Source organism: Ursus americanus, chromosome 26, assembly GCF_024610735.1.
Source record: "Ursus americanus isolate L20-20 chromosome 26, mUrsAme1.1.p, whole genome shotgun sequence".
NCBI lineage: Eukaryota > Metazoa > Chordata > Mammalia > Carnivora > Ursidae > Ursus > Ursus americanus.
This window is the reverse complement of record NC_142152.1, coordinates 3,369,590-3,389,339: the sequence shown is the minus strand read 5'-3', so window position 1 is coordinate 3,389,339 and position 19,750 is coordinate 3,369,590. Positions and strand designations below refer to the sequence as shown.

Here is a 19,750-nt window from a genome sequence, read left to right as displayed (position 1 = left end):
GACAGCCATTCTGACAGGTGTGAAGTGATATCTTATTGTGGTTTGGATTTGCAATTCCCTGATGATTAGTGATGTTGAATGCCTTTTCATGTACCTGTTGGTTGTATGTCTTCTTTGAGAAAATGTCTATTCAGGTCCTTTGTCCATCCTTTAAATAGGATTATTTGGGGGTTTCTTTGCTATTGAGTTCTGTGAATTCTTTATGTATTTTAGAGATTAACCCCTTATCAAATCTATAGTTCTCAAATAGTTTCTCCTGTTTCGTAAGTTGTTTTTTCGTTTGTTGATTTTCTTTTGCTATGCAGCTTTTTAGTTTGATGTAGTCTCACTTGTTTATTTTTGCCTTTGTTGCTTGTACTTTAGAGTCATATCTGAAAACTCATTGACAAGACCAATGTCAAGAGCTTTGCCCCTGTTTTCTTCTAGGAGTTTTATGTTTTGAGGTCTTATAATTAAGCCTTTTATCCATTGCAAGTTAATTTAATATCCATAGAATGGCTATCTGAACTTCAAAAAATCCATCTAGCATGTCCTTAACCATTTCACTCAGTTATTATCCAGTGAAATACCAAATAAATACCTTCTCTCTTGCAAGAATCACTGTTTGTTATAAGAACCTTTTTTAGAGTGGTAGCTTTATCCTATTCCTGCCTTTACCAAAGCCACTTTTGTGTTTAACTGTTCCCTCCTTCGTCCGGACTCTCCCCGATCTTTGAGAAAACAAACAGGCTCTCTAGGAAGGGATTCATTATTTCGTTCATTCATTCATGAAACAAAGCTTTTCTGAGAACTCACTACACACCAAACCCTAGGTAAGATGCTGAGGATGCGGTGCGGAGCAAACAAAAACAATTTCGGGCCCTCAGCGTGAAGTGGGTCCCCACATCGCGGTTCAGATAGGGAATGAGTGCAAGGTCAAGGACATGGAGCCATCTACCCCACCCAGCACCTCAGAAAACTTGACAGGGCCCTCCCAGCGACCCAAGTCACTGTGCACTTCTTGGCAAGGCTTTGACACTGAGAGAGGACTTGGGTAAAATAAATGCAGAAAGGACGAGAGCGTCTGCAATTCAGGCAGAAAATAGGCAAACCCGGTTAAAACAAGCAAGCAAGCAAACTCCTCAAAGCAGCACGCTCTGAAAGCTTCGCTGACTCTCCCGGTCCCAGTCTGGGGAGTCACCAGGTGATCTGGAGAGAGGGCGGTGAACGTGGCGCCACTCCCGGTCTCGGGTGGACGCGGGACACCAGCTGGGGCTGCGGGGCTGGGGGCCGCCCGCAGGCGTCCCACCGGCCGCTCTCCGGATCCGGAGCTTCTGAGCGGCGCCCTGGAACCTGCGCCCTGGAACCGCGCTGCCGGGCGCGCGGTGGGGCGAGGCCGGGCCGCGGGGGTGGCGGCCCCGCCTCGGGAGAGGCGGGCCGGGCCGAGCCTATTTGAGGCGCTGAGCCACCGCCCGGTCAGGGATCGCACCACCTCAGCAGAAGCCGGCCCCGCAGCAAGCGCGCGAGCGCCGAGGCGTAGGGTGAGCGGCGGGGGCGGGGCGCGGGGGGATCCTGCTGGCGGCCGCGGCCGGGCAGGGACGAGGGCGCCCGGGCGGGGGCTGGGGGCTTGCCGGCCCTGGGGTCGGGGGCGGCGGGCGGCCGCGGAGAGGCGGGCGTCGCGTGAGGAGCCGGGCACCGTCCTGGGCAAGGGCCCGTCGCCTTTGACCCCTCGAGAGAGCGCCGTCTGAGACGCAGGGAAAGTTAGCGGCGCTTTACAGAAAGTTCCCGGGCGGGGGTGAGGGCGCGGGGCACCTCCGCGGCGACTGGCAGCCTCGGCCACGGCGTCCCGCCCTCGAGCGGGTGTGTTGTGGGGGGGGGGGAGGGGGCGTTCAGCAACCCCAGCGGCCCGCCCCCGCTTGGGATTAGGAAGCGGGTCCGCCTTCCCTGCAAGCGGGGGGCCTGCCCAGGGACTCTGGAGGCGGGTCCTGCGCCCTTGACTGGGCTGCGCGGCCGCGGGACTGGGGGGCGCGCACGAGTTCTTGGGCCAGGCCCGGCCCCCGCAGCGGCTGCCGCCTCTCTCTGGGTGCAGATCGCACAGAAAATGGTGATGCCCCAGGGCCTGAGTGGGCATGGGTCTGGCTTGGCAAACAGTGCACGTCCAAACTTTTGCAAATCAGTGACTCATCCCTGCCCAGATTGGCTAATTTGGGCATTATCCCAGACTGTGCTGAGGACGCGTAGGGTGTGGCAGAATGTTGGTCCGAATGTGCAGAGCCGCAGCGGGGGACAGCTGTTAAAACAGGTTTGAAGATGTATTCTGAATTATGAGTGCTGAAATGAAAACACTATAATGTGTCCACTCTGAGGAGTAGGCGCTGAACGCCAGTCAGGGACACAGAGGGTGAGGCTGTGACTTCGGCTTCAGGCCCACCCCTTTAAGTCAGTGATTCCCATTCCAGATACTGTGGAATCTTTGTAAAGTGACTCCTGGGAGTTGGGTTGCTGGACAGTGAAGAGGGCTGAACCACAGTGAGGCAGTCTGTTTCTGGGATTCTGGGAAAGGAATGGAAGACAGTTCATCTGTGATGGTTGGGAGATGGGAACTGCTTGTTTGGGGGTTACACTTAGAATCACACCTACTCCATGTCCTGGGGAAAAGTTTGATGATGGTTTTCGAATGTTTTGAGCTTAGAAGTGCTAGAAGAATGCCTCACCTGGTTACTTAAGTAGCCGAAGAGGGGGAACACTGCCTGATTGACCCCCGAAGCTAGTTTTTTGCAGGGGTCCTTAATCAATGATGTCTCCTTATGCTGCAAACTTGCATCAGTGCTTTACTATGAAGACTTTTCACTTATTGCTAGTGAGGCCAAAAGGCCAGTGTTGGTCTCACCTATGGTTTAGGTACCTACTTGCCTAGAACCTCGCCAGCCGGACTCTACGTCTTCGCTGCAGCAGAAACCTACATTCATATATTATATAACTGGAGCATCTCGCGTTGACCTTAACTACAGTTTCTTCTAAGCTTAATGTATCTGAGACTCATGGCAACGGATCTAAAACATAGCCTCCCTCACCTGTGATGGTTTGGGAACGAGGCTGCTGCTGAGGACAGCTGGGTTAACATTCGGTGTCCAGTGCCCGAACTGGTTCTTCTGATTAAATTCTGAGTGGTAAGCCTGCCAGAGCAGTGCTTGCTGTAAACTTCCAATTTGCTGCTGACTAAGTATCATGTGTTCGCTCTTGACTGGTGTTCAGCTTTTCCATAGGGGGAAAACAATCAGTAACTGAGAGGCACAAAGTAACTTTACCTTCCTTGATACTGAGGAACTATGATAAGAAAGAAAGCCTAGTAAAGGACCAGTTTCCTTTATTCCAACTCAACATCACCGAATTTGGCTTTGGAAAGTAGACTTGTTTCAGCAAGGGCAGGAAGTAGACTGCCTCTCCTGTGTTCTTTGCAGAGGAGTGTGGGCTGTGCCTTGGGGTTCTGAGGAAATGCATTCATGATCTACTTCTCTTTCAGCTTGTATAAAGGTCAGGGCCCTTTGTGAGCAGAAATTTCAGAAGTGCTCCCAGGAACCCCAGCCCCTGGACTAATTGCTAGGTGCACCTAGAATAGCATAGTACAGTAGATAGCCACTGTTTATTAGAGGGAAAAGCTACAATTAACAGCCAATTAAAAGGTCTACATTCTGACTCACGTTTAAATTCTTTATTCCAAAGCAACACTGAACTACTTCCTGTAGGTTTTTCCAAATGTGAAGAGTCAGGTAGTATTTCCTCAATTTTTTGTTTTGCTTTAATGTAGTGTTTCTTTTCTGGCTCTTCTAAATTCTCTGATTCTGGGAATGGCAGGATGGAGTTCACATGTCTGTAGTATCTGTAGGGTGAGAAGATTTTTTTTTTACATTTGATTGTGTCTCTATATAATTTAGTTCATTTAAAAGGAGGGAAGAAAGGAAGGGAGGGAGGAAGGAAGGAAAAGAAATTTTCCAGGCAAGAAAGATATTTATCCAAATAGATGTTTTTTAAAGTTCTAAGGTTGCTAACCTTGATTTCAAAAAAGCATCAGTCATGGTCTTTTTTCGAAAAAGAGAACTGATGGTTGAGAATTAACATATCAAAACAGTGCATACCTGATTTTTGGAGAAGTACACTTTATTGGTTTAAATGTGGTTATAATTAGCAAAGTGACTGTGCAAAATGGCATCGTGGTATTCAATACTGTGTGTATTGAAGCTTACTGAATGAGTCACCCAGCTAGTTTTCTGACAAAAACATGATCTCTTTTTTTAATTTGCTTACAATTTCAACATGTTATGTAGTTCTGAATGAATAAGTCAGAGAATTAATTTCTAAGTGAAGTAATTAACACTTTTAAAGGACTATGACTATGGACTCTGAGTAACAAACTGAGGGCTTCAGAGGGGAGGGGGGTGGGGGAATGGGATAGGCTGGTGATGGGTAGTAAGGAGGGCACGTATCGCATGGTGCACTGGGTGTTATACGCAACTAATGAATCATCGAACTTTACATCAAAAACCAGGGATGTATTGTACGGTGACTAACATAATATAATAAAAAAATATTATTAAAAAAATTAAAAAAAATAAAGGACTATGCCTTAAAATTTCAGAGTGAGGTTTTACATTTAGTGTAAAATGTGCCTGCACTAAGAGTGAGGATGCTTGGACCCTGGTTGTTGACCTGCTAAGAACAGAATGACTTTGGGCCACCATATTAGCTCTCTGAGCCTCAGTTTCCTTACCTCTAGAATGGGAATATTAACTTTCCCCTGAAAATCTTATAAGATCATTATCAGAATGAGAATAGGAAAAGTATGGGAAAGTGCTTCATAAACTGAAAAGCACCACATTAATGCAGGGTGTCATTATTCTAATGGGCTTGTCTAGTGTGTCACAACATGATGCAGACTGTCACCCAAGGCTTTCTGTGAAACACAGTGGAAAGAAAGTGAAATCTGCTTTGTTCCTCAACTTGTCTTGGTTGGAGCTGGAAATAAGCTGAATATGCTTGAGCAGAGACTTCTAGAAGAAATGTTACATTTTGAAATGTTAAAAATGCTGTCTTTAGTTTTTAGTTGTAATCAGCCTTAAAACACATCTTAGTTTGATTGGAGTTATATTAATATGACACCTTCTTAGGCCCATGGTACAGATTTAGCTAGTTTTAACTAGTGAAACTAACTTTTTGGTTTTTATTGACCTGCGTATCTCAGCTTCTGCAGGGTTACACATGCCGATCAGCCTAGACAAGTGCTTCTCAACCAGGCACAATTCTCCCTCTCCCCCCAACCCCCAGGATATGCGGCAACATCTGAGGACATTTTTGGTTGTCACAATTGGGAGGTGGGAGATTGTGCTGCTGGCGTCCCGTGTATTGAAGCCATGGGTATTGGCGTACGTCCCATAATGCGCAAAACAGCTTCAACTCCCCCGAAGTATCCCACCTGAAATGTCAGAGGTGCTGGGGTCAGCACGAAGCCTTTACAGAACAGGAATATCTAAGACAAGTCAAAACACTTATAAAGTTATAAGTCTGGGTCTTTGGTACATTGTGCAGGAATGGAAAAAATTTGTGTAATCAAACGAACTGAACTGTGAAGTTCAAGATTGTTTCCTGCTGGCGTTCAAAATGAGAGAGGCTTTGTTTGCTTAAGAAATGCCCCTTTTGGCGCCTGGGTGGCTCAGTCATTAAGCGTCTGCCTTCAGCTCAGGGCATGATCCCGGCGTTCTGGGATCGAGTCCCACATCAGGCTCCTCTGCTGGGAGCCTGCTTCTTCCTCTCCCATTTCCCTTGCTTGTGTTCCCTCTCTTGCTGGCTGTCTCTCTCTCTGTCAAATAAATAAATAAAAAATAAAAAAAGAAATGCCCCTTTTGGGGCGCCTGGGTGGCTCAGTCCATTAAGCATCTGCCTTTGGCTCAGGTCATGATCCCAGGGTCCTGGGATCGAATGGGATAGAACCCCACGTCCAGGGTCCTTGCTCAGTGGGGAGTCTGCCTCTCCCTCTCCTTCTCCCCCTCTACCCCACTCTTGCTCAAGCTCTTGTGCTCTCTCTCTCTCTCAAATAAACAAATAAAAATCTTGAAAAGAAAGTGTCCTTTCTGAGGCGCCTGTCTGGCTCTGTTGGTAGTGCGTGCAACTCTCAATCTTGGGGTTGCGAGTTTGAGCCCCACGTGAGGGTGTAGAAATTACTTACACATAAAATCTTAGAAAGAAAGAAAGAAAGAAAGAAAGAAAGAAAGAAAGAAAGAAAGAAAGGTCCTTACTTTTCCTTTTCTGTAACAATGCTTCTCTCAAGTTCCTCCTGCGGTGGCAACACACTTTCTAACCAGCGGAAGCCTTTTGGGGAAGGAAGCTGAAGCAGAGGAGCACCTGACTTCTGCTTTCAAAGATCAAATGCTACAGGAAATACGGAACATAAGCCCTGGGAGCGTCACTGTGACTTCCCAGTCAAATTGCCAGCAGTTTCCCATGTTAGAAGATGGATACGGTGGGGGGCCTGGGTGGCACAGCGGTTAAGCATCTGCCTTCAGCTCAGGGCGTGATCCCGGCGTTATGGGATCGAGTCCCACATCAGGCTCCTCCGCTAGGAGCCTGATTCTTCCTCTCCCACTCCCTCTGCTTGTGTTCCCTCTCTCGCTGGCTGTCTCTATCCTGTCGAATAAATAAATAAAATCTTAAAAAAAAAAAAAAAGATGGATACAGTGATACCCTAAACTGTTTCCAAATAATGTTTGAGAATGCCCACCTTTAAGATGTGCCAAGAAAAAAACAAACCTTAGTAGAAGGTAATATTTAACTGTGGTATATGTAACAGCAAAGAATGATAAACCATCTGAGATGTATAAATGGAGGACATTAAGTCCTAAGAGGAGTTCTGCCTTTTTTTTTCCCCCCAAAGTCTAATATTTTAGGTTTTTAGGACCTATCAATTAGTATCCCTTGGCGGGGGGTAATGTCATTTCTTAAAATAATTGAGAAAATATCACAAGTGGGCAAGTCAAGGGAAAAGAGATTCTGATTGTTTAAGATCCAGGCCACTTTGGCTATAGCACAGGTGATCCTGACCCAAGACAACTCACCCAGGCCTCAGGAGTCCAAAGCTGCCCTCTTCCCCTCACTGCCAGGACACCTGCAGTGGGAGCAGGTATAAAACATCTTACATGATTAGAGACTTGGCATAGGGAGAGGAGAAGGAGTGATGTGTCAAGGCCACCCCTTGAGTCAGCTTTGGGCAAAGCGGACTCTCTTTGGTAGCATCCTACCCAAATATGTTTTCCTTCATATTGCCTGACTTCTTTTCCTTTCTTGTCTTTTCTTTGCTTTTCACCCTAGTTTGTTAATACTGCCAGAGTTCCGTTTGGAGTAACAAATAACTTAAAAAAAAAAAAAAGCAGATGCATCTTGTACCTGCCTTTCTTCTTCTTTGCTCCACACCCGGATCTTACCTCTCCTTTAAGGCTTAGCTCAAACACCACCTTTTCCCTTCTTAGATGTAATAGTTCTAGGCACACCTGGGTGGCTCAGTCGGTTAAGCATCTGCCTCCAGCTCAGGTCATGTTCCCAGGTCCTGGGCTCGAGTCCTGCATCGGGCTCCCTGCTCGGCGGAGAGCCTGCTTCTCCCTCTGCCGGCTGCTCCCCTTGCTTGTGCGCGCTCTCTCTCTCTAACAAGTAAATAAAATCTTAAAAAAAAAAAAGTAATAGTTCTTTTTTATTTTTATTATTTTTTTTATTTATTTTTTTTTTTTAAAGATTTTATTTATTTATTCGACAGAGAGAGACAGCCAGCGAGAGAGGGAACACAAGCAGGGGGAGTGGGAGAGGAAGAAGCAGGCTTCCAGCAGAGGAGCCTGATGTGGGGCTCGATCCCACAACGTCAGGATCACGCCCTGAGCCGAAGGCAGACGCCCAACCGCTGTGCCACCCAGGCGCCCCCAAAAGTAATAGTTCTAGTTGTGACTCCCCATCACATAGTCTGGCTCACAGCGTTGATCCCTTGTGATCCCTGCTGGCCTGTGAGCCCTTTGACCATACAGATCTTGGCCTATCCATCTTCAAACCCAAGCAAGAGCCCGCACAGTGCCTGGCCCAGAGCAGGCATAAATATGCGCAAACGAGGGAATCAATAATTGGCAGCAACTGCATCTAGGGGCATTGGTTTCAAATCTCAGGAGGAATCCATCAACTCTGCTTTCCTGCTGAAACCCAGACGAGGGCATGGGGGTTGATCTTGGGAACAAAAGGGGCGGTGGGTGATATTAAGAGGCTAAACCCTTTGTAAGAGGTGGAGGAAAAAGCATCCAGGAAGGAAGGTGAGGAGGACCACAGATGAATCAGGACTGTTTGTGTCTTCACCAAGGAAGGGGCAGAACATTTTCTTCCTCATTCATCGCTCTCCTGTGTTGTATGGCCTCTTACTCCCAGGATTCAGAACCCAGGCTGGTATGATTCGAGTTTAAAATTATGAGTTAAATAGGGCTGGGTGATCTAGCTGGACTGCATCCCTGCTAGGGCTTGCTTTGTGGTTCCACACTATTGGTTTAGGCATATTTGGGGAATAAACTCGCTTGGTTAGAAAAATGCCTGTGGATCACCTAGAACTGCCCAAGGAACTATTTGTGATGTTATCTAGAAACTGGTAAAATCTTCTAGGATCAAATGATAACCTGTCTTTTTTTTCCCTTTCAGGAAAATGGCAGACAGTTTTTCAGTAAGTGTTTTATATCTGTTTTCGTACCATAGTATACACTCCATGTGGGTTGGGGGCTTTCTTCTTTACCACCAGACATCCCCTTCTAATTCTCTCACCCTGCGGCTTCCTCTGGCCTTACCTGCCCACTGAGGGCTTATTAGCTGAAGTCCTGTTTCTCCAGCAGTAGGTTCAGGAAGAAAGCCAGGCAGATAGAGGCCTGGGACTCACTAACAGTAACTCCTCCACTGAGGAGCCTGGGACAGAAACAGATAGATTCTGTGGGCAGGAGCTGAGAAATAATATGAGCAAAGGGAGTGTGGTGCAGTCCGAGTATCCTGATTTCTGCGGTTATTCTTCTCATGTCAGTTAGAGAGGATGTGCTTTTACATAGAGGAAGGCTAGCTCCTGACTTTGGCAGATTATGAAAGGCAGCCCTCCTGATCTGAGATGATGGGAAGCAAGAATAAAGGGAGGCAGGAGATACAGCAGCTGTGCAGACACCCCATGAGGCAGAAAGAAGCAGGGAGCTACCCCGGCTTCTCCCTTCCTCCACTCTTTAGTCTCCTGCCAATGCTGCCCCTTAGTCAGACTCATCTGGAAGCCTGGAAACCCCCATCTGCAGGAGTTAGCTCCCCTGTATCAGCACCAGGCAAGGAGAGGGATGGATTTGACCAGTACATTGCCACATTGGCAATATGGCAGGACTGACTCTTTGCTGTCAAACGTGGAACTCATGGAACTATGAGAACTCAGCCCCATCACCCTGACCACCTGCTGTAGGGCGTCTTTTCATCTGAACCATATAGTTGCTTGACTGTGATAAGCCTTGGTCAAAAAAACAGAGGTAAGGCAAGTACAGGCCTATATCAGAATCCACTGTGCGTGGCCATGAACCTGTTGTGGCTGCCAGAGACAGACTTGTGGTTCTGTTAGAGGTCAGAAATGGGACTAGAAGCCCTTTGAGAGCCACTAAGAAGGGGACCACACCTTCCAGAAATCCTCTTCTGGAATGGTCTTGTGAAACCGGGATGGAGACTCTTATTAAGCCATCCTTGTTCTTTGCAAGGAAAAGTCTATGCCATTGGATAGTTGTATTAACTTTACCATGTAGTTAATATATTGACCTTATAGGGCCAAAAAAATATAGCAATCATTATTAGAATAATAATCCATCAATAAAATGCACTCTTTATGGAAAGACAAGTCATGTTGAGAACTATAAATTGCTTTGCTTTCCATTTTCTATATGGCTCTCTTCCTCTCCATACAGACAGTAATCAATCTGGAATCCCACTTACTTAATGGTATGATCTGGCCTTTTAAGACAAATAAAATTTGAAATTTTACAATCGTTTTAGATTTACAGAAAAATTGCAAAGATAATACAAAGAGTTCCCGTATACCCTACGCCCACTTTCTTCTATTATTAATGTCTTACATTAGTATGGTACACTTGTTACCATTAATAAAACAGTACTGATACATTACTACTAAAAAAAAAAAAAAGAATAAAGTGATGAAGTATATATAATCCCAAAGTCTAATTTTAGTTTTAGGAACTGCGAACTATTTAATAGGTGGAAAAAGTTTTATTGATACGAATTTCATACCCTTACCATAGCCCTCTACTTAGATCACATATTTCTGTTTTCCTGAAAATTCTGTTTTTGTGAGTGTTTTTCATCCCGTAATTGTCGATGTCTTTCTTTCCAGCTTAACGATGCTTTATCTGGGTCTGGAAACCCAAACCCTCAAGGATGGCCTGGTCAATGGGGAAACCAGCCTGCTGGAGCAGGGGGCTACCCAGGGGCATCTTATCCTGGTGCCTACCCTGGACAGGCCCCTCCTGGCGGCTATCCTGGTCAGGCACCTCCTGGCGGCTATCCTGGTCAGGCACCTCCAGGAGTCTACCCTGGACAGGCCCCTCCTGGCGGCTATCCTGGTCAAGCCCCTCCTGGTGCCTACCCTGGAGCCTACCCTGGCCCGACAGCACCTGCTTATCCTGGACCACCTGCACCAGGAGCCTACCCTGGGCAACCGAGTGGGCCTGGGGCCTACCCGCCTCCTGGGCAGCCAAGTGCTCCTGGAGCCCACCCTGCTGCTGGCCCCTTTGGCATCCCTGCTGGACCACTGGTAAGACGGAATCAGGTGTGATTGTGATCAGGACAAAGCTAATGAGGAACCGACACAGAGATTGTCTGGCGTGTTGGTGCCATTACTCTGCCGTGCTCTGGCTGGGAGCTGGTTCTGAGCACCAACCTGCAGAGGGCTGCAGAGAGACTGGAAGCTGTAAACTCGCTGCTTAGAGCCACTTTTCAAGGACCAGTCATGGTGTATGTCAGCCCAATAGAAAAAATCATTGTTTGTACTGAGTTTAGTATATGTTCTGTTAGTATAAAGAGAAGCCAGTGTATCTTTTGAAGACATTTGTAAAGCAGTTTTAATATAAATGAAGTTAAGATCACAGTAATGGGGGGACACTTTGGTTAGTATTATTGATAAACACTGACTCACGCCGACAGTGTGCTTTTACATGGATGATTTCATTTAACCCCATATCTGCCCCATAAGATACTGTTATTGTCCCTACTTTACGCACGAGGAAAGGGGACAAGAGAGAGTTATACAGTTTGTCTGGGGTCATGGGGGAACGTGTAGGGAAACCAAGGTAATGTGGTTTTGAAAAACCTTCTAAAGATAATTTTGTGATCTAAGGATTGAATTTTCATTTATATTAAAACCTATTTTAGTAAATAAATTCTAAGGGTAAAACCTAACTCCTGGGGCCTCTAGACACATCTCAGGCACAGATCCCTCCCTTCCAGATGTATAGTCTAGTCGGGAGATAATATACAGATGTGGGGAAACCGTTCAGTAGCCGCCTGGAATCAGACCCTTCCAGGAGCGTGTGGACATTGGCACAAGTAGCGTCTGACCTGCTTTTCGGTCAGCCTAGAGGAGAGTACAGAGAAGGCGCTGGGAGTGTGGGCAGCACTGGGCAGGCATTAGCTGACTACAGTTAGTCATTTGCAGGTAGATGGGGACGTGGAGGCTGTGGCAAGGAAGAGGCAGATGTGGGAGAGGTTGCAGAGGAGGAGCCCCAGGAACGAGTGATTAGGTCTTAGTCCGGGATGATGGCGTTTTCAAGACTGGATAACTGGAGCACCAGCCACGGGTCAGCCCAGACCGGGAACTCAGGAAGGAGACGGGGCGGGGGTGGGGAGAAGAAGAGACAATTCCAGTTCACACCTGTTGGATTTAAGGCATCTGTAGGAAATTCAGATAGGAGGAGGCATGGGGCCGGAGAGAAAAGACTTGGGTGGTGGTTGAACCCGGGGTGAAGAAATTATTAAGGGAAGAGAGAAGAGGCCAAAGGGAGTTTGGGGAATATTTACAGCACCTTGAACCTAGATCGTTAATACATTTTTGTGGGAGAACTAGGGAATGTATTAAATGAACAGTGTTCATTCCACAAATATTTAGTATCTGCCATGTTCAGAGCCCCCTGTTGATGCCATGTAAGGAGAACTTATGAGAACTCACAAGCCCTCAGGGAGTAAATGACTGTGATGAAGAATGTTGTGTGACCAGGTTCTTAAGAGTGGCACGGGGCGCCTGGGTGGCTCAGTCGTTAGGCGTCTGCCTTCGGCTCAAGGCCTGATCCCAGGGTGCTGGGATCGAGCCCCATATTGGGCTCCCTGCTGGGAGCCTGCTTCTTCCTCTCCCACTCCCCCTGCTTGTGTTCCCCCTCTCACGGGCTATCTCTCTCTCTCTGTCAAATAAGTAAATAAAATCTTAAAAAAAAAAAAAAGAGTGGCACAAAGTTGTATAGCTAAAACCGATACAATTATATCTCAATAAAAATAATTTTAAATAAAGAAGAGTGGCACAAAAATGTTAATGTTGATTGCAAGGTCTAGCTTAAACCTTTCTGAAAAATAGTCCAACTGAATGAATTATAGATTGGGATTGCCTGAGTAATGAGAGATACAGTGCTCCAAAAGGAAATATGTTCTGTCTTTGGCACCAATTAACTGACGATTTTCTTCTTCCTTTTTTTTTAAGATTTATTTATTTATTTATTTGAGAGAGAGAGAGTGAGAGAGAGAGCACAAGCAGAGGGAGGGGGCAGAGGGAGAGGGAGAAGCAGACTTCTTGCTGAGCAGGGAGCCCAATGTGGGGCTCGATCCCAGGACCCCAAGATCATGACCTGAGCTGAAGGCAGATGCTTAACTGACTGAGCCACCCAGGCGCCCCTTGATGGCTTTATTCTTGATTATTACTTGTGCAGGTAGGAAGCCTTATCCCTTTAGGCCCTGGGCAGGGTGACCCGAGAGTCCGGAAAAATGGATTAAATTAGCATTATGTGTTAGTCATATTAGCAACATATATTTTTTTCTTTCCCCAAGAAGACATGACTCTTTATTGATATGTGTTATGTTTTTTATTCCCAGACCGTGCCTTATGACCTACCTTTGCCTGGAGGAGTCATGCCTCGCATGCTGATAACAATTCTGGGCACAGTAAAGCCCAAAGCAAACAGGTAAAGAACAATATTAGCAAATCAAATATATCTGTCTATTTTGAATTTTAATAAAATATTTAAAACTATGCATTGAGAATTCTATACCATCGAATAGGATTATCACATAAATCAATGTGTGTTCCCACCAAGGGGACAAAATATCCCTCACTAAATCTTGTTTTTCTCCCAGAACCACCATGACACAGTTCTACTCTTTTTTTTTTTTTTAAGATTTTATTTATTTATTTGAGAGAGAGAGCACGAGCATGAGTGGGGGGAGAGGCAGAGGGAGAGGGAGAAACAGGCTCCCTACTCAACAGGGAGCCTGATGTGGGACTTGATACCCGGACCCTGGGATCATGACCTGAGCTGAAGGCAGACACTTAACCGACTGAGCCACCCAGGCACCCTGAAACAGTTCTGCTTTGTGAGGACAAAGAGAAAGAGCAGACAATCCATACAGAAAAACCTAGGTTCTTCCTGGCAGTGAGAACCTAAGAATTTAAGGGAAGGACAGCCTTTGTCATGTAATGCTTGGCCATCCCTCCACCTCTGAGCCATATCTTGTCTAAAAAACCAAGCATGCACTTTATATCTAGGTGCCCATCAAAAATTAGGGTCAGAAACACAAAGATGGCGGTGGGCGTCATTTTGAGTTGATCTGAGAGCTTGCTCATCATACCACTGTCTCTTCATATTTGTACAGATGACCCTGCAGTCGTGCAGGTCACAGTGCAGTCTCAGATCTGGTGAGCTTGACCTCCATTTCCACTTTCCTACTGGGCACATCAGCAGAGTCACAGATTCCCATGGGGTCAGCCAGGTCTACAGATGTTAAGTGGCGGGATGGGGGAACCCCAGTCTTCTGAGTAGACACTATTTACGTCAAGATTTAAAAAGATCCTACAAGTTAAAGACTTCCTCAAAAGAAGTCAACCTTTGCCATTGGAACTGGTTTGATGGAGGTGAGCTAGGATGGAGTGAGCCTCTGAGCTAATTTAGGGAAATCCATGCTGATCTATGGCTGCCTTGGGGTGGCTGGCCCTTGTTATTACCACTGGTTATATTTACATGTAACACAAGCAGGTTAAGGATATCCTGAAAACATCCAGTATGCCTGTCCCTGAGGTTAGTGGTACCATTAAAGCTCCTGCAGCCATAAATTAATCTGTGTTTCTGGGTTTTATAGACAGTGCACAAAAGGGACAAGTCCAAGCTATGTGCACAGGTTTACAGGAATCCATAAACAACCTCTGTGAATCTGTCCCCTTGCTCCTGGTGGATCAATGGGAACCCCCTTTTCTATTACAGGAAATGGATTCAGCCTCTGATACAATCCTTTTACATTCAGCTAGCCCATTCACACGTACCTCCAGCCGGCCTTCTCTGGTTCTGTGTGGTAGCCAGTACCCTACCCCCCCCCCTTCTTTCCACACAGCCTATAGAGCTTCTCTAAACGCAGTGCTTACTTGCACAATAAAGCTTGTCTCACAGCCACTTACCAAATGTATATATCCTCTGCCCTTGTCCTTATCCATCTTTCCTCCCCCAATAACACAGAACCCAGCAGCACAGCTGAGCCTGAGCACCCAGCATTCACGATTTGGGAGTATCTGCTCTCCTCCCTCAGCCACATTCACACAGAACCACGGTGGTGCGTTGGCCTTATTGAGGGTTTTCGCACTAGAAACTTCAGCTCCAGTAACGCTAGAGGTGTAGTCAGAGACTGTGGCAGATTAAAACTCATTTAGGTGGAAATGGTGAAGATGGTAGTAAACTGAAAAAATGGTTGCTTGGTTCTGCAAAATCTATGTGAGGAATTACCTGAAAAAAAGAATGTTTAAGGTGATAGAGATGGCAAGATCTTCCTGTTCACTGCAGAGAAAATACAGCCATTGGATTTTTTGAGTCAAACACAAATGCTGTTGCCATCTGACTATTTTGGTCCTCTCCCTGGGAATTTAATCATTGGAAGATACATCTGTGTTGTATGTGTCCGTTACTGGGTAAATGAAAATGCCCAAGGAATCATTGTTAATAGGTTTAGAGTGTAGACCTTGCTTTCAAATGAGAGCCCCGGCTGATTCTGATGTTAGTGATCCAGGGAACACACTTGGAGAAGCTGAGCGATGGGGTTAAGACTTGAACAGTCCGAGGCCTCACGTTTGCATTAACGTCCGAGGAGAAGGAACAAGGTCAGAAAGTTAAGCCAGCACTTCCATTAATTCCACGTGACGTCAGGGAATGTTTAACACATTTATTGCCATGACTTTACAACATAGCAACAGGACACTGAACATTATGTTTATCTCATGCCTGTTATTTTAGGACTCGGTTTTTGGTTAACTATAAGAAAGCAAGGTATTTGATAGCTCCCATTTATGTGACTGGCTTGCCTTTAATAGGTATTAAAAGTAACTGGCAGGGCAGGCCCGAGGTAAGCGTTATTATTTGCCATGTAAAGCATAAAGTGCCCTCAAGGCGGCCCTAAGCTTCTATTAGGAGACCTTGAAGAGTTTTCATAGTAGAGGCAGTAAAGAGGGAATGACAGCTGAATGGAATGATGTGACCAAAGACAATGAGGCCAAAAAAAAAAAAAAAAAAAAAAGGACCACATAGTGCCTCGCTTACTTTCACATCCTACAAGAACACATTAAATACCAGGCCTGGTATACGTTCCAGTTGAAGCCATGCTCTGGTTTGTCTGCTTCCGTTTCGAAAATGTTCCTGTATTTTATCAAATAATTGGATCTTTAGATAATTACATGTTCTTCACTTGATGCGGATGTACAACTTGAATCATGTTACTAACTCTGGTCTTTGGTTTAAAACAGACTTGCTTTAGATTTCAAGAGAGGGAATGATGTTGCTTTCCACTTTAACCCGCGCTTCAATGAGGACAACAAGAGAGTCATTGTTTGCAATACAAAGCTGGATAACATCTGGGGAAAGGAAGAAAGACAGATGGCTTTCCCGTTCGAAAGTGGTAAACCATTCAAAGTAAGTTATTGCTACTATTATATATTGATAACACATATCATCAATGGGGAATCACTCTACAACCACAAGGCACCTGAAATGAATTTATCAGCTATCCTGGGACACCTAACGGGTACATCCACTCTCCATCCCCGGGGGCCCAGGCGCAACAGGACTGGCACACTCCCCAGCTCCATTCCCGCCCTTCACCATTGTCCCTGTTACCACACCTTTGAGTTTAAGCTTTTCTGGAAATGAGAAAAGTAGCATCTTTAATAAAAAAGGCAGAAGGGGGTGCCTATGCGGCTCAGTCGGTTGTGTCCGACTCTTGATCTCAGGGTCCTGAGTTCAAGTACCATGTTGGGCTCCATGCTGGGCGTGGAGTGCACTTAAAAAAGAAAAAAAAGGGCAGAAGGTCTCAATAGTACAGTTGGGCTGAGACTTAGTGCCTTAATACAGCATAATTGGCATGGCAATCAAAGCTAATTTTTAAAAATTCTACAATTAAGACGTTTTATGAAAAAATTTTTATAGATTTTCAAATTAAAAAGACCTCCATCTTTTCCCCTTTCTCCCAACCTCACAAAGGTTGCAACTTAGTTAATATCTTTCCAGTATTTTCTATGACATACAGCACTATTTTTAAAACTTTTATTTATTAAATAATCTCTACCCCTGAACTGATGACCCCAAGATCAAGAGTCACATGCTCTACCAACTGTCCCAACACACTTTGTTTTTAAGCAGTGGTTAAACAAATACTAGGTCCACAGTATTGGGTTAGGTTGACGGTTGAATGGGCAATGAAACAACTAGACTGTAAGCTCCTCAAGGGCGGGGACTTATAGGGACCATACTCTATATTTGGTGGACATCTTCTCACATTAGAACGTTGTTTTTTTTTTTTTAAGATTTTATTTATTTATTTGACAGAGATAGAGACAGCCAGCGAGAGAGGGAACACAAGCAGGGGGAGTGGGAGAGGAAGAAGCAGGCTCATAGCAGAGGAGCCTGATGTGGGGCTCGATCCCAAAATGCCGGGATCACGCCCTGAGCTGAAGGCAGACACTTAACCGCTGTGCCACCCAGGCGCCCCTGAACGTTGTTATTTAATAGCATTTCATGGCTTAGATATGTGCTAAGTCTATGAGTACCCTATGGATGATAATTTGGAGTATGGAAATACTCCAAACAAATAAAACTTTATTTGGTTTATTTATTTCACTTAGATACTGTAATAATGGTCCTTATAAATTTTTGCTTCCTAGAACAAGAATTTTATTCCAAGAATGTACATATTTTAAAAAAGATTTTATTTGAGACAGAGCGAGAGAGAAAGAGAGAGAAGCACAAGCGGGGAGCAGGGGGAGAGGGAGAAGCAGACTCCCCACTGAGCAAGGAGCCTGAGGTGGAGCTTGATCCCAGGATCCTGGGATCATGACCTGAGCTGAAGGCAGATGCTTAACTGACTGAGCCACCCAGGAGCCCCTCAAGAATGTACATATTTAAAATTTAGATAAGATATTGCGCAAGTACTGCTTCCAAAAGGCCGCAAGGATAAACACGTTCACTAACTGTTGGAAGAATGTTTCCGCTACTCTGGCCCAAACTGGTTATCAATCTTCACAACATTTGTCACCCTAGCAGAGGATTCCTACTTTAGTATTTTTATTTTCATTTATTTATTGAAGTACAGTTGACACAGGATGTTACACTAGTTTCAGGGGTACAACCCAGTGATCATCCCTATGTTACGCTAATGCTTACACCTGTCACTATACAACGCTATTACAGTGCCACCGACTGTATTCCTGTTCTGCACCTTTCATCCCATCACTGGAAGCCTGTACCTCCCACTCCCCTTCACCCATTTTGCCCATCCCCATACCTCCCCTCCCCTCTGGCAACCATCAGTTTGTTCTCTGTATTTATGAGTATATTTCTGCTTTTTGTTCATTTGTTTCTTCCTTTGATTTTTTCGATTCCACATATAAGTGAAATCATGGTATTTCTCTGACTCATTTCATTCTTTCTCTGACTTATTTCGTTTAGCATAACATCCTCTAGGTCAATCCATGTTGTCACAAATGGCAAGATAACATTCTTTTTTATGGCTGAGCAATATTCCATTGCATCTATATAGAAGTCTATATACCATATATCTTTATCCATTCATCTATGGATCCACGCTTGAAGTGCTTCCATATCTTGGCTATTATAAACAGTGCTGCAGTAAACATAGGGGTGCATATATCTTCTCACACTAGTGTTTCATTTTCTTTGGGTAAATACCCAGTAGTGGAATTACTGGATCATATAGTATTTCTATCTTTAATTTTGTGAGGAACCTCCATACTGTTTCCCACAGCAGCTGCACCAATTCACATTCCCACCAAGGGTACGTGAGTGTTCCTTTTTCTCCACATCTTCGCCAGCACTTGGCGTATTTGTATTTTTACTTTTAGGTGTTAGCCATACAAAAACTTTGTTTTTATGGAGACACATTATTAGTCTTTACCTTTATGGCTTCACCTTATCTTTCCCTCTCTCGTTTTATTTTGCTTGAATCTTTGAATATCAATCTGTGGAGTTTATTTTTGCTGCAGTTTGTTTGTTTGTTTGTTTGTTTTTGCTTTTTGTTTCGTTGTTTTTATTTGAGAGAGAGAGGGTGAGAGTGTGCAAGTAGGAGGAGTAGGCAGGCAGAGGGAGAAACAGACTCCCTACTGAGCAGGGAGCCCGATGCGGGGCTCGATCCCAGGACCCCATCCCAGGACTCCAGGATCATGACCGGAGCTGAAGGCAGACACTTAACCAAATGAGCCACGCAGGTGCCCCCACAGTTCCTTTTTTGGACTTCAGTCAGTTCCACAGATATTCATAAAGATGAAACATGGGGCATTCTGAGCTCGGGCCAGACCGGCTTTGAAATTAACGAGCATTTCTAACACTTCTGTGTATGTGCCATTCCAGATACAAGTGCTGGTTGAACCTGACCACTTCAAGGTTGCAGTCAATGATGCTCACTTGTTGCAGTACAATCATCGGATGAGAAATCTCCAGGAAATCCGCAAACTGGGAATTTCTGGGGACATAGATCTCACCAGTGCTTCACACGCTATGATATAATCTTAAAGGGGAGGATTTAAAAAAAAAGAAATTGAATATAAACCCTTACACATTGAAACTTCATGTTTCCTGACTGAAAAATTTTACCTTCATTCATCACTGTCCTTGTAAATCATCCATTTAATAAACATTCTAAGAGTTCCTCATCTTTGTGTATCATTTAATTGGGGCAATTTATTCTTTTTTTTTTTTTTAAAGATTTTATTTATTTATTCGACAGAGATAGAGACAGCCAGCGAGAGAGGGAACACAAGCAGGGGGAGTGGGAGAGGAAGAAGCAGGCTCATAGTGGAGGAACCTGATGTGGGGCTCGATCCCATAACGCCGGGATCACGCCCTGAGCCGAAGGCAGACGCTCAACCACTGTGCCACCCAGGCGCCCCTGGGGCAATTTATTCTTGATAACGCACAATGGACTCAGTAGA

General features: G+C 45.2%; 1 protein-coding gene across 2 annotated transcripts; it reads left to right on the top strand.

Annotated features, from left to right (window-relative positions):
- The first annotated feature begins 1,371 nt into the window (after positions 1 to 1,371).
- LGALS3 (galectin 3) lies at positions 1,372 to 19,471 on the top strand. Of its 2 annotated transcripts, none has more exons than XM_045810467.2 (6): positions 1,372 to 1,520; positions 8,692 to 8,713; positions 10,409 to 10,828; positions 13,150 to 13,238; positions 16,055 to 16,220; positions 19,170 to 19,471. In XM_045810467.2, exons 2-6 carry the CDS (start codon positions 8,696 to 8,698, stop codon positions 19,323 to 19,325), a joined length of 849 nt encoding a protein of 282 aa, XP_045666423.2. In that variant the 5' UTR covers positions 1,372 to 1,520; positions 8,692 to 8,695; the 3' UTR covers positions 19,326 to 19,471. The 2 variants fall into 2 exon arrangements, with proteins under 2 accessions (XP_045666423.2, XP_087712091.1); XM_087855965.1 differs by lacking the exon at positions 1,372 to 1,520 and adding an exon at positions 2,098 to 2,281.
- The last annotated feature ends 279 nt before the right edge of the window (positions 19,472 to 19,750 follow it).

What these genes read in the sequence shown, in the direction of transcription:
- LGALS3 (XM_045810467.2), top strand. An exon ending in GCATCCCTGCTGGACCACTG is followed by an intron (nt 10,829 to 13,149) that starts GTAAGACGGAAT and finishes TTTTATTCCCAG; the next exon opens with ACCGTGCCTTATGACCTACC. An exon ending in GTAAAGCCCAAAGCAAACAG is followed by an intron (nt 13,239 to 16,054) that starts GTAAAGAACAAT and finishes GGTTTAAAACAG; the next exon opens with ACTTGCTTTAGATTTCAAGA.